The sequence below is a fragment of the Macaca mulatta genome, chromosome 11 (assembly GCF_049350105.2).
Source record: "Macaca mulatta isolate MMU2019108-1 chromosome 11, T2T-MMU8v2.0, whole genome shotgun sequence".
In the NCBI taxonomy this organism is placed as follows: Eukaryota; Metazoa; Chordata; class Mammalia; order Primates; family Cercopithecidae; genus Macaca; species Macaca mulatta.
In genome coordinates, this window is record NC_133416.1 from 66,938,353 (window position 1) to 66,954,105 (window position 15,753).

Consider the following 15,753-nt stretch of genomic DNA (forward strand, 5'->3'; position numbering starts at 1 on the left):
CTTACACTGGATGGCATTTTATAATCATTGTTGCTAATGTTGCCTATGCCTATGCACATTTTAGTGATTGTTTCTGATCATGGTTGGACAGTTTCAGTCTTTTGATATTTCAGTCAATAAACCATTTGTGGACCATTAGAGGAAGGAATATAAGTTCTGTTGTTCACTGAGTATCTTCTGTTGATATTTTCTGGTAAGACGAAGAACATCAGTGTCAAAATTTAAAGTGGTGTAAGCAGCTTGAAAGAAATTCCTAGAGACAGTAATGGAATACTCTGTAGAAATGCCAAACCGTGGATGCTCTTTATAGGCCAGAGGAGGATATTGTGTAAAAAAACACAGCTATTGCAAACTGTGATTCAAAAAGCGATTCAGAAGAATCATAATCCGATTGTGAAAATATTTAGCAATACTTAATGAGTTGGAAGTTGTTTTCTTTTAGTGCATATTTATACATATAATTTTGATATAAAAATTGTTGTCATTTTCAATTGGATAAAATGTATTATGTAAACATATATAACTGAAGCTATAGCAGAGTATATATAGCAGAATATATTCACCAGTATGTCTATAATAGTTTACTCTAGTGTTAGGACTGTGGGTGATTTATATTTTTTTATGTATTTTTTATTTTTAAAATTTTTAAATTACTAATTAGTATTTATATCATTGGCAAATGATAAATAGTTACTTATTTTAATCTTTAAGTGAAAATGTATTCTGAATTTGTAGGATAATTACTGAAGTGGAAATATGATGCATAAGTGTCCAAATTTTAGAAGGACAAGTTGGAAGCTTTCTTCCATTGGTGTAAGCATAACTAGTAAAATACAAGAACTGGTGTTTAAAGAACAGAATGGCTCTAACTACATGAAAAGATACTCAAAAGTATTAGTGATCACAGAATGCAAATTAAAAGCACAATGAATTTTTTCATGTCTACTGCATTAGAAAAAAATTAAAAATTATGCATTGGTCAGGATATGTGGCAAGGAGAACTCTTATGCACTGCTTGTTTCAGTGTAAATTTCTACAATAAATCTTCTATAATTCCTATCCAGTATCTCTGCAGAATTGTTTACACAAATGCCCCAAGAGAGAAAAGTACAGGAATGTTCATAGGAGCATAATGACATCTAACTGGAGACAGTTCAAATCTTTATATATACTTAGGTATGAGTTACATATAGATATAGATACATACACATGTATATTCAAAAATGACGTATGGTCAATCCTTATTATGAGTGATTCCATATTTGTAAATTTGCATATCCACAGAAATTTGTGATTCACAGCACTTCTGCAATCATTTGCTGACATGCACAGAACAGCAAAAAAAGTTGTTATGCAACACTTACATTCCCAGCTGAGGTCAAACAAGGCAAGACCCTGCCTTCTGGTTTAAGTTCTCACACTGTAAACCAGTATTCTTTTTATAGTCTAATACCATGTTTTTCACATTTTGTGCTTTTTGTTGGTGATCTTGCTGTTTAAAATATTCCCTAAGAGTAATGCTGAAGTGCTGTCTAGCATTCCTCCTCACGAGAAAACTATGAAGTGTCTTTTAGAAAAAATATTTGTGTTAGATAAGCTTCATCCAGACATGAGTTACGGCGCTATTCCCTGTAAGTTTAGTGTCAATGAATCAGCAATATGTATTAAGTAAGGTATCTTTAAACAGAAACACACGTAAAACAAGGTTTTGTATTGATTGGTTGATAAAAATGTGATCAGAGTCTCACAGAAACCTAACCTTGTTTTTCTACTATGTGCAGCGGTTCAGCATTTGGTAATTCAATGTTCATGGTGACTTTATAGAGCACAGCTTCCATGAATAATGAGAATCAACTGTACTCTGTGACATGAGATTTATAAGTCTATGTACATCATGTCTAAATCTAAAATTATAATATTAAATTAAAAAACTATTTCCAAGATTATATATGTCATATGCATATTATTACATGCATATAATGTATAAAATGTAATATATACTTGAAATATTAATAATTTTATTATTGTTATTATTGTTAAGAATTAAATGTTGACTCTGATCTATATATATTTTAGGTAATACAAATTTTATGTATAATATATATTTAGCTTATGTATTATATATAAATTTAGGAACATATAACATATACATATACACACATACATATATGGTAAAAGTATAAATAACATTAACTTAAAAGCCATCATACAATTTGGGATAGTTGTTGCCGTTTGGTAGAGAAAGAGCGATGTGGTCAGAGAGGGACACACGGAGGTGATTTGATTAAAAATGGTTATTGCTATTTTCTGAAGATCCTAAAATTATTTAATATTTTTAGAGAAATTCTGGAGGATTTCACATTCAACCTAAACTATGATTTATTGAACACTGAACTATGTGCAGATCACAAACCTGAGGCAAGCACACACTATTTCATTTAATTCTCACACTACTCTTGTGAGGTAGGTACTCTTCATGCAATTTTTTTTTGACACTCAAGATGAGATTGTCATGCAAATTTCACTTTAAGATTTGGCTTTTAAAAGTTATAGCTTCTACATTAAATGTAATAAAAGACATGGAATTTTGAAAGCCACATATATATTTTTTCTCTCTAAAAATGTAATTTTAAGATCTTCACTCATTGTCATTTTATATATAATTTTAATAAAAATTAGGATAATGATAGGTAAATTTGTCTAGTACATATTAGTGATGCCATTTACATGTAGTCTTCTGTCAATGTTCTTAATTACCTTATAAACTAAATATAGGTATTATCCTGTTTTTACAGATGACACCACAGACTCAGTTTTATTACTTTACTAAGCGTTACAGAGTAAATGATGGAGCCGGTATTTGTAGCATTTGAAGCTCTTATGCTTAATTTTCATGCCACAAGAGGAAACCATGTAAAGGAAAATAGGCTTAAATGTACAATTTCACAATAAACTAGAATTTTAGAAAATAGAATTGTATATATGTGTGTGTGCATGTGTATATACATTTTCTTTTCTATTTTATTCTTTGTATAGGAGCAAACCAAGTAGAATGGTTTTAAAGGGTCTATAAGTTCAAATTATTTTAATATAAGAGTGTTCCATTTCTTAAGGTGGAGCGTATTTAAATGCTGAGAAAATTCTAATTCATAGAATTTATACTAGTGTTGACACCTATTTATTGTGTGAGTCTACACACACCTCTTTACTTTCCTATGGGCATAGTTTCCTGTCTGTAAAATGGAAATCCCATATTTATAACATGATTTGAATATTAATGAATTATAATATTTGTATTGATATTATTATTTTAAAATATGGGTTTAAGATTACTTAGAAATGTTATTTATGATCTTTGAAGTGAGTAAAAAAAATCATCCAGTTGTATTTCTGAATGTTTACTATAGCAGATGTGATAAAAACTACAATAGTTTAAACTCATGAATTAGTAATAAAAGATGGTTTAGTTTTCTTTATGCAAGCAGGAAAACTGCAGAGTGAGGACTTTAAGCCCCGTAACTGTTTTTACATGCTGATTATACAACAAAGAGTAGTTTACCACATAAATGTCCTTTGGTATTTCCTCAGTATTCTTCTATGGTTTCTTTTTTAAATTTTCAAGCAATAAAATAGGTACTTTAAAATATAGCAATAAAATTTAGTAATATATAGATTCAGATACTTTAGACAACTTTCAGAGATCATTTGCTATTTTCAACTGGTTTCACTAACACTTACAATATTTATTTCCTTTTCTTTTTTCCTTAAATATTATACATCTTCAAAGATACTCTTTCCAATTCACATGTGATGTAAAGTCATCATGTTAGGTTAACTGAAGACCAAGGAGAAATAAACTTATCTCCCAATTAATAGATGAATTGATAGATAGAAGACAGGTAATTTTTATGTTTCTAAGAAAGCAAAAATGATTGCAAAAGCAAGCTGTACACATGCTGAAGACTACAAACCATCTCAAAATAATTATTGAGAGGTGTGGTATTTTGGGTTGATTTTAGCAATTTTAGCATTTGCATGACATTAACTTATAGAAGTGGCTTTGCCCCGATTACTGTGATTGACTAAGCTCTACATTATGTGCATTATTTCTTTGTGGTTAAAGCCTTTCATTTGACCTTGTCACTATAGTTTCCATGACATTTTTTGGTAGGCTTCTAACATACAAATGTATACCTATAAAATAAAATATTTCAAGTTATTTTATTCATTTTTTGAAAATTAGATGCCTGTGACCATTTTGATCAATAAGAATACTATAGATATGCAGAGAAGCTGTAATAAAAATGCCAACAATTTTTTTGCTTGCTTTTTGTCCCCCTAAATTACATTACTCGGTAGTCTTATTTCTAATTCTATTTATATTATCTGTAAAGTCAGCAGTGATTAGTAAAATTGAGTCCCTTCCATTACTATTTTACTTGGGTAAGGCTTCTTAATATTTCTGAAATTTGTCACATTTTAAAAATACAAAAAAAAAAAATACCGGAAAAGGCTTTTATTGAAACTAAATTGAATACTGACTGAAAATAAAAAGCATGTATTTAGCATAATAAGTACACAATATTTATTGAGTGAGATCCCCTTATCCATTTTTGTATACTTATAGATTACATTATAGATTACTTTGAGTATCATGCATTAATTCAATAAGATAAGTAATTTGAACTCTTGAGACTATTCCATCAAATTAATGCCACTGTATCTAAAGCCATATTTTATATCTGTATATTTAGTCAGGAATAACTTTAAATTTTACTTTATTGTATTTTCTTGGGAAAATCAGAAGGATTTACCTTTTTCATACCATTTAACAATTTTTAAAATTTTTTTCACCTATAGTGTCTAATAGAATGGTAGGCATATTTATCAATTATACCTCTACTTCCTATAAAAGAGTAATTTGAGACTGCTTTTTAAAAAATAACCATATATCAAAACATCACATTGTACCCCATAAATATATAATAGATACAAGTAAATATATAAAAAAGCTAAATTTGTTGATGTATGAGTATATAAATAAGACATGTAAAATATATTTATAAAAAACATTTTTAAAAATGAGATATTTTCTGTACAAATCATTGTGGCAATTAAAGCTTATTTAGCTATTTTATTTTAATTAAAAAACATTTTAGGGATAGGGCCTCTCTCTGTCACACAGGATGGAGTGCAGTGGCTCCATCAGAGCTCACTGCAGCCTTGAACTACTGGGTGAGTATAGTTAGTAATACTGTATGGTATACTGGTAATTTGCCAACAGAGTAGATTTCAGGTGTTCTGAGCACAAAAAAGAAAAGCGGTAACTCTATGAGGCGAGGGGTATGTTAATTAGGTTGACTGTAGTAATCATTTTTGCTATGAGTGTGTATAACAAAACGTTTTACACCTTAAATATATAATTTTTATTTTTTATTTTTTTATTTTTTATTTTTTATTTATTTATTTTTTTTGAGACGGAGTCTTGCTCTGTCGCCCAGGTTGGAGTGCAGTGGCGGGATCTCGGCTCACTGCAAGCTCCGCCTCTGGGGTTCACGCCACCTCGCCCGGCTAGTTTTTTTTTTGTATTTTTTTAGTAGAGACGGGGTTTCACCGTGTTAGCCAGGATGGTCTCGATCTCCTGACCTTGTGATCCACCCGTCTCGGCCTCCCAAAGTGCTGGGATTACAGGCTTGAGCCACCGCGCCCGGCCTATAATTTTTATTTTTAAAAAATAGTGGGGGCCGGAGGTGGTGGCTCATGCCTGTAATCCCAGCACTTTGGGAGGCTGAGGTGGGTGGATTATCTGAGGTCAGGAGTTTGAGACCAACTTGGCCAATGTGACGAAACCCCATCTCTACTAAAAATACAAAAATTAGTCAGGCATGGTGGCACCTGCCTGTAATTCCAGCTACTAGGGGGCTGGGGCACGAGGATCGCTTGAACCTGGGAGGTAGAGGTTGCAGTGAGCCAGTATCATGACACTGCACTCCAACCTGGGCCACAGAGTGAGACTCCATCCCGCCCCCCCCCCCACAAAAAAAAGTGAGAGTTGTCTCGACAATCATCAAAAAGCTAGACAACAGAAAGCACTTAAAAAAAAAAAAAAAAAGCCAATAGATCATGTCAAAAGGCTGTGCAACCATCATTTCATTCCTTGGCTTAGCCTTAAGCAGGAAGGAAAAATGAGACCAAAATTATCAATTATTGAGGTTAAAACAACTGATGATTGAAGTAGAATATGTATGAGATCTATCTTAGAGCTATGTCTGATGTATAATGTAAAATTGTACTTCAGTTCAGATCTAAATTCTTCACTTTGAGTAATTTTTGTTTCAATAATCACATTAAATTATTTAAATATTTAGCCCACAGTAATCAAAGGTATATAACTTGCATTGATTTTTTTTGTACATTTTCTGGTAATTTTCTGAATAGAAGAGTGTGAAAAATATTCATGAAAAATCATATTGTAGTTTTAACTAGAAAGTACTATTTTAGTGACTATCAAGAGTGGTAAACAAAAGGGGAAATAAAATTTAAACTGTTATTTCATTTTTTTAAATATAGATTACTTGAATTTTCATTAGAGGAGCAGAAATGCCACCAATGCCAAGTACCCCACCTCCGCATCCACCTCCAGATGGAGGATGGGGCTGGGTTGTGGTTGGAGCAGCTTTTATCTCCATTGGATTTTCATATGCATTCCCTAAAGCCGTCACCGTATTCTTCAAAGAAATTCAGCAAATATTCCACACTACCTACAGTGAAATAGCATGGATATCATCCATTATGCTGGCTGTTATGTACGCAGGAGGTAAGCTTCTTGCAGTAAATAGAATCCTGAATTAAGAAAATAATTCCTCCGTGTCACAATGTTTTACATATAGTGTCTTGGTATATTAAAACCTGTTTTTATGTTATAGTCACTTAAAACCAATCAAAAGTATAATTAGAACTGAACTTTCAATGATTTTAGTGATTCAGCATCTTAAGCTATTTGCTTTGAATCGAGTCTTAATAGGGGATTTGTTTGAATAAGAATTGGTAAGCACAAAGCAAGATTTACTAAATTATGGAATTTCCAAGTGAAGCTACTTCATTTAGTTTGAAATAAAGTCCACATCATATTGCTGATGTCATTTTTCACTATTGCAACCTCTGGTAGAAATGCTTTCTTCTGAATGAGAAGAAAATTTAAGTTGCTGACAGTTTATAAGCCCAGAAAGTACATCGCTTTAAGCTGCAAAAATGAAGTGTTAACATGTACATTCTAGACCCATTCAAATTTGTGTGACTGAAATGATTATCTCTGTAAGACTCATTAAATATGACATCTTTTTAACTTAAATGGTTGCCTGAAAATTCTTATTACCTTCTATGTTCAAATGAGGGTATGAGTCATGAAGGATAATGAATAGATCAAAGTACCATCCCACTTCTAAATGTTAAAAATTTGGAATTATTGGTGCCTTATTATGTCACCTATTTTCTTTAAATCAATCTCAGTAGCAGACCAGACTCTCTTGTAGAATTTTTTGAAAGTCATTACTTAAAATATGTCTTTTAGAGTTTTTATTTTTCAAGTGGATATTTGACTTTAAGGGATAGATATAGACTCAGACTATAGTCATTTAAAGAAATTATATCAATTATCTTCTGTGATTTCTTATTTTTCAAGTAAGGATAATATGGCTCTTAGTCATGGAGATAGGACATTAGTATAATATCGAGTATTTAGTAATATTTACTTTCACCCAAGGCCTAAGTACTCAATATGTGTGATATGACTTAATCCTCTTAATGATCCATGAAATAAGTATTATCTTCTCCTTATTCCATAGCTGAGGAAATAGATAAGATAGCTCTCCCAAGTCAAACAGCTTGTTAGTGGCAAATAGAGACTGCAACTCCAAGCATTTGACACCTATGGTCTCTGACTTTTACATCTAGAAAGTGACATCTTTCTGTTTACATCTAGAGAGTGACAAAGCCAGATTCAGCCCAGGCCTTCCGTAAACCTGATTCATTTCTTTCCATCTCAGCTCAGTGGCTTGTGTACCACCTCCACCAACATCATTTGTTCAGTGACATAATAATTATTCTTTAGGACATTATCTTTTTCTTGTACTATGAAGGTAAACAGTTGATCCTGAAATAATTCTGTGTGTGTGTGTGTGTGTGTTTATGTGTGTTGGTGCTGGAATGTGTTTTCTACTTTTTATGTATAGTGATTTTATATTAATACAGCATATGTTTCCCTTATCCATTTGGTTAGGTTAAACATTCATTTTTCTTCCAGTATCAAAAGGTATCCTTTAAATACTATTTGGGCATGTCAATGCAAAATTCTACTTCTAACACACATTCTGTGAATCTCCTTTGGGCAGTTGCTTTATAGATTGTAAGAATGTTATTTCTTATGACCATAGAAACAGTAGGTATTGTAGAATAGATATTCCTGTATAGAGCAGCACATAATCATCTTGACTTAAACTCCAAAACGTGCTAATATTAAGATACGTAGGAGTTTTTTTTTTTTTTTTTTTTGCCTCTTAAATACAATTGAAACAGTCTCTTCTACTGAATTAATGTAAGTCCATTGAATTTGAACTTCAGGTCTTATATAGTCATAATTCTTTATTGAGCAGATAGTTGACTAACTCATCAGTAGGACACAATTTTATACACCGTTTTAGTTAACCAAATCTTAATTTACATTGTCTATTAGTTTTCAGACCTCAGAGTCTCAATGGCTTAAAACAATATGGTTTATTTCTTGCTGAAGCAATGTTTCAACAGGTGGCTATTCCATCACCCAAGGCTTTGTATGTTGTTCCCTAAATCTGCTCCATCTGCTGGATAAATAGTAAAGGCAGACAGCACAGAAGATCATGTGGACTATTTTAGGGGGTAGGCCTGGAAGGAATAAACATTATTTCTGTATATATTCCATTGATTAGAACACTTATACTGCCCTACCCAGAGTCAGGGACCATGGATGCTGGGAAATGCAGCCTTCCTAAAGGAAGAAACAGAACTACAAAACATCCAGCCAGTCCTAGACAGAGCTTGGTTTCTCAACATTCTCCATTGAACAAAATATGCATGTGTTTATAGACTTGCCTATGACAGCCCTCCACCCTCTGGCTGGATCTAAAAGGAACATTAGAATGTACAGTGGCATAATTAACTTTCTCCAACTATGAAATCTCAATATGAAATTATGAAAAGTAAATATCCTATATTTACTACAAATAAGTGTTTTCATTTTATTCATACTTACTTTTCTATTTTACTATGTATGGTATAAATTTTTAAAAGCACAAAAGAATTCTTTTGAAATTCAGGAAGAAAATGGTAGTTTGTTAAAATAGTTATAAATTTGGAAAAAGCTGCCTTAAAATTTTTAGGGTGATAGGGATTTTATATATGCTTGTTTTGTGAAAGCAATGCTAGATACATACAAATTCTTAGTATTTAGTAATTGATGATGGCAATATCTAGGTTAGATCCAAGTAAATACCTGGAATATTGCCTAACGTCCTCCGGCTAAAACATTTAATGTTTCATCTCTGGCCATAGAGAAAAGTCAGGAATTGAAGAAATTCTGCTCACCTTTGGTCCTTCTTTTAAAACTGTAAACACAATTCTATGCCCATTGTCTAGTGGATGAAAATGCTTTTACCTGCCATGTCCACTGTTGAATATAGATCTTATACATTTACATAATTTGTTGGAAATAACATCTACATCTTATCCTGATAATTAGTTTCTAATCTTTTAACCAAAAATAATTGGCATACTTAAAATTATAATCTAATGTGGAAACAATTTTCTTAATGTGGATGTGATAATTTTTTTTTCAGAAACATAGTAACTATTTAGATATAGTCAGTTAATCTAAGACACAGGTATTAGTCCTGTTACTCACATTGCAGTCTTTCTTCAAGTGTGGTCTACAAAATGCTTTGCTTCTGAGTCATGAGTCTTGTTAAAAATGAAGTCCTGGGCCTTATCCCAAATCCCCTTTTATCAGGATTTCTGTTGATAGAGTTCAGAAACTTGCATTTTAACAAGCATCTCTGAAAACAACTTCACTTTATACACAACACAGGGGTTCACTGTTGTAGAAGAAAATCAATATTTGATTTTAAAATACTTAAATTTTCATATAATATATGAAATATATTTGGCCGGGCGCGGTGGCTCAAGCCTGTAATCCCAGCACTTTGGGAGGCCGAGGCGGGCGGATCACAAGGTCAGGAGATCGAGACCACAGTGAAACCCCGTCTCTACTAAAAATACAAAAAATTAGCCGGGCGCGGTGGCGGGCGCCTGTAGTCCCAGCTACTCAGGAGGCTGAGGCAGGAGAATGGCGGGAACCCGGGAGGCGGAGCTTGCAGTGAGCCGAGATCGCGCCACTGCACTCCAGCCTGGGAAACAGCGTGAGACTCCGTCTCAAAAAAAAAAAAAAAAAAAAAGAAATATATTTACAGGAGTCTTTTAGGTTGATGATTATAAAATAAATTTAAAGAGCATAAGGTGAAAAGACATAGTTTAATATGAAGTATAATGAGTCTCTCTAGCAAGTAGCTGAAATATTCTGTTCAATGCAATGCTAATTGCGTTAGCCTAGAGAACACCTAAGATCTGACACATTCATTAGGGCTTAGCACTCAACCTATTAATCACTACTGTGGGGTCACTGAGTAAGACAGAGCGTGTTCAGAGGCCTGGCCTGTGATGTCAGGACTGGAGTCTCTTGTAGTAATTAGTTGGCATCTGGGCTTTGGTAGCAAGGTATTATCTTCCCTTCTGATGTCTGCATTAAAAATGAAACTAATGAAAGGTTTGCAGGAAGGATGGAAAAGAATGCAAATTATGTTTATACCTTACTTCATCCTTAGAATAATGGCATTAAATTACAGCAACCCATCTGGATGTCCATATGTTCTCCTGGAGGTCTAGCAAATTTTAGCTAATAGGTCAAACAGTATGGTCACCCCATTAATAAAGCACTAAGTAGAGGTAGAAAACAGAATTTAAACTTTCTACACTGTTTAGAAGGACACAGGGTTTTATTTTGTAAATAGCGATTACATAGGATTGTCTTTAGTACAATATTTGTTTTTGTATTCTATTGAATGATAATCTATACATGGTTACCTATACAGTTACTGACTACAGATTTTGGACTGCCAGTTTCTATGAGTACTTTATGTGACTTTTCTGATAAAAATCCGTTCTGACTTGGAAGAATCAGCCATTCTGGAGAGAAGAATTGGCTTTGTCTCCATGGTAACTTATTTTTCTCTTTTATGTGAATAGTGAAGGCCAATTGTGTGAAAGTAAGGGTAATAGTTTTGTGATGTACTACTTTACACAGGGATTGAACATTAGAACACTGACCTTATTTTACTGGAGGCCAAGAAGCAAAAGGCTTTAACATAGCAGGTTGGTGGTCATAACATCAAATATGTATTTTTCTATTCTCTTAAAATTTTAAATAAGCTCAATATATTATTCTGCATTGTGCCCTAATATTTTACAGAATGAGGGAGGCTATTAAAATAATTCATACTGTACAATGTCTTAGCAACAATAAAAAAAGAAAGTCATTCCATTCCTGTGTTTGAGATAGCTAGGGCTTTCATCTTAGATTTATAAAAAGCACAAAGTACGAGGTACACTTTGACAGCCCTGTGCAAGTAGGCTGTGGACTTTTTATATCTATGCCATGTTAGGCTCTTTTTTTCATCCGTAGGTATAAATATCACTAAACCTTTCTAGGAAATATGGCACAGTGTGGCAGAAACTATTATGCTCACCATGTATCCATGCACTCCTCTATATTTCCCAGCTTTCCTCCCCTTAGGCTGAGGCCAAGTGACTATTTCTGACCAATTAAATATAAGTGGAAGGACGTATGTCCCTCTGGACACCTCCTGGCAAGGTGATTTGATCTGGCATGCATCTTCCCTTTTTCTACAGTTATATAGACTATACTGATCATTACAAACATGAGAGCTTGATTTATTGTGTAACCACAATATAAGTTATATACATTATTACATGGGATGAGAATGCACTATGAGATATCCTTAGTCAATTTAGCTTATATTATATCATGAAATGTACAAGTGCTACTTGGTCATATCTCTGTTAGAGAAGAGATATCCTTTGGTATCTCAAATGAAAAAGTTGTGAGTGGATATTATCATTGCCAGTTTCCATGGAATAAAAGTGAGAGGCAAGGACTTCAAAACACAAAGTAGGAATGGAGTCATGGCCCTGGAGCTTTCTGTGATGAAATCTGTGTGTCTATTCCAAAACAGGGATGAAAGGGGACAGAGGTCAACGACAGATTGGAAGTGTGCTTAGAGCCTTTGAAATTATTCCAGGACATACTTTCCCTACAGAGAGCGGATAATCTAGTACAAATAATATCAGAGAGTTACTAAATGTTATTTTCAACAGAAATTTTAAGAACCTTTGTTGAAATCTTTTCTGACTGATACATGTGCCTTAGACAGTGAACCCTTCACTTACTGATATATAAAAAGAACCTGTTTATTAATTTATGACCTGATGAGAATAAGACTACCTTTCCTGATTTTTGGCTTCAAAAAATTCAAAAATATGTTATTATATCGTTACTCACTTTATGCAGACGTGTTTTTGTTGCAAATGACAGAAACCTGATACAGATACCATAAAGCCTAAAGAGAAATGTTCATGTATACAAATCATGTATACAGAGGAGAAGCACAGACACCAATGTCATCCAGCTCAACTAGCACCAATAATTCTATTTGTCCAGCGTGTTGCACTCTCTCTTTTCTCTTCTGCTTCTTCCAGAGGGCAGCTTTGTTTATTTATATTGATATTCTTCCCCTGGCACCAGGAAGATGTTTACCAACATTTCAGCCTCATATTTCAGCTCAAATTTGACACTAGGAAGACTGCCACTATTCCCTAAGTTATACTTTGACAAATTCTAAGGAAGATTGCTAGGACATGGCCTACTTTGCATTTGCCCTGCAGGCAGTGGGTGAATGAGGGACTAACACTGGCAGCCTGAGCGGAACTATGCCTCTGAGATAGGAAAGGAGCAGTTCCGTAATGGAAGGACACTACTGTTCCTAGAGGAAGGAAGGATTCTGAAGAGACAAAGTATTAACAATAAGCACTTACTACTTTAGTCTTTTTAAAGAGATTAATATGTTATGTTTCAAGAGTAAAAATGTGCTGGGTTTTACTAGTCACTCACGGGGAACTTTGCATGTAGATACTTTATAACTAGCTAGCAAGCTGCATATATAGGTTACATGTCAAAATGCGTATATCATATTTGGAAACTATTGCCTAATGAAATATAATGCTTAGTAGCCACCCAGAGGACTCAACTATAATTTTTAAAAATTTGAAACAGGGTCACTCTGTTGCCCAAGCTGAGTGTAGTGGTGTGATCATGGCTCATTGCAGCCTTGACTTCCTGGGCTCAAGCAATTCTCCTGCCTCAGCCTCCTGAATATTCTGGGACTAGAGAGGTCACCACCATGCCCAGCTAATTTCTGATTTTTTGTAAAGACGAGGTTTCACTATGTTGCCCAAGCTAGTCTCAAACACCTGGACTCAAGCCATGCTCCCACCTTGGTTTCCAAAAGGGCTGGACTTACAGGCGTGAGCCACCACACCCACCCAGCCCTAACTGCATCTTATATGAGTTGGTGCCTAGAGTGGAACATAGATATGGAAAGTCCCAGGATCTCAAAATGGATTATTAGTGATGTAATTGTGCAATGAGAAGCAGAAGAGCATTGTAATTGGAGAGTGAGCTCCAAAGTATTAATAACAGGTATGAAATTGAGACTTTGCTACTGGGTCATTCAGCCTATTTGCCATTTTACCTCGGACACTCAGTTTCCTTATCTATAAAAATTACATTAGAATATATACATTTGTGTGTGCATATGTGAGTGTGTGTGTATGTATAGTGTACACTCTCCTGCTAAGAGTCATTATTAATAATAAACACCAAATATGATACTTAGGAAATTGTAGTTTTTGATTCATTGCAGTTTGTTGCTGCTGTTTTTTTTTTTTTATATATATGTATTCTCCATTAATCAGTGAAACTGCAGATAGGGAACAAAGAAGATAGTAAGTCTGACTCGAGCAATCTGTGCCAATAACATTTGAAAACAACTGGGAATGCAAGAAATAAATAGGTCAATAATCATTTCTAGAAGAAATCTATGCCCTTTACTCATATTTTCTGTGGCATTTCCCTTGTGCCTCCTATGATTTGGATAGTGGACAAGACATTGGTCATTCTTTTTGGGCCATCCTATATTGAAAAATCCTTCCTATGTTTAGGGGATTCCCAACATCATCATTTTCTGCCTCCCCAAGGGAAAAGACAGATATATACTTTCTCAGAGTTTATTACACTTAGGGCACAGGCATGTGACCCAGGCTCCGTCAACCCAGTGTAGAAAGGCCAGTTTTCATTCAGAAACTACTGATGTGAAGAAGCAGATTCCTCAAGAAAAACATTCAGATGAGGTGGTTATAGATAATTAATAACCCATTCACGCAAAACTAGTGTCAGTGTTTAGGGTCAATGGGACTTTTCACTGTAAACTATGTAGTCATTTGTGGCAGCTGTGATGTCCCCATTGGAGCAATCAGTTTTGTCATGTGATTTGGTCAGCATCCTAGCTTGGGTTTTTAAATCTCCCCTCATGTTCTCTGACTTACTTTTATATCCTTAATGAATGCTTTCTTCCTTAACTAGGATATTTGATAGATATATATGGAGTTAAGTTCCCCAAAGGTCCTAGTGAATTCTAGAATGAAATGCTGTCATGAACTAACTGGTTATTTTGAAAACTTTCTATGGATCTTTTCTTTTCTCCCTTCCCCTCGCCTCCCCTCCCCTCCCCTCCCCTCCCCTCGCCTTCCCTTCATGTGGATACATAACAGATATAGTCTCACTCTGTTGCCCAGGTTGGAGTGCACTGGCACAATATTGGCTCACTGCAACCTCTGCCTCCGGAGTTCAAGTAATTCTCCCGCCTCAGCCTCCCGAGTAGCTGGGATTACAGGCACCCAAGACCACGCCCAGCTAATTTTTGTATTTTTAATAGAGACAGGGTTTCACCATGTTGGCCAGCTGGTCTCAAGCTCCCAACCTCAGGTGATCCAGCCATCTAGGCCTCCCAAAGTGCTGAGATTACAGGCATGAGCCACTGCACCCAGCTGAATGTTTCCTTTAAAAGAAGGAACATTCCTACTGTTTCCCAGCTCTTCCTCAACAACATATTAGGATTGAAGAATTTACCGCAGTTCTTTTTAATTAACCATTTTAAAGAGCTCTGTAAAAAATGAAATTAAATTTTATATTTTCATATGCTGTGGGTGACTTAAGTTTGATGGATTATGTCACAGAATGCAAAGTAAATACACGTTGAATACTTTTTCGTTATAATAGTAGTGACTTTGGCGGAATAATTGCATTGTTCCAAAGGGATTTTTAAATGGTTAATCTAGATGGCTCTCCTTGAGTGAGAATTTGCTCAGCTGGATGGAAGTATATGCTACAGGAGTGTGGTTCATATATTTGACCCTAAGGGAAGGCCCTGGTGATGGCATAAACTATCCCTGCACAATTGTTGTCTGAGGATTCATTTGCAGTCACCAGAGGTAGGGATGTCCGGGAAATCCAGCATCACAATTAAGAAGAAA

General features: G+C 34.5%; 1 protein-coding gene across 10 annotated transcripts in view; it reads left to right on the forward strand.

The window, feature by feature from the left end:
• SLC16A7 (solute carrier family 16 member 7) overlaps positions 1 to 15,753 on the forward strand; it is a 180,520-nt gene that overhangs the window by 103,986 nt on the left and 60,781 nt on the right. For 9 of the 10 annotated variants that reach the window (XM_077953197.1, XM_077953199.1, XM_028829683.2 and 6 more), the window contains one exon: positions 6,571 to 6,817. In XM_077953197.1, coding sequence (XP_077809323.1) covers positions 6,601 to 6,817 — 217 coding nt within the window. In that variant the 5' untranslated portion in view covers positions 6,571 to 6,600. Of the gene's footprint in view, positions 1 to 2,339; positions 2,464 to 6,570; positions 6,818 to 15,753 lie in introns of all 10 variants that reach the window. The other variant, XM_028829684.2, reaches the window with a different exon arrangement.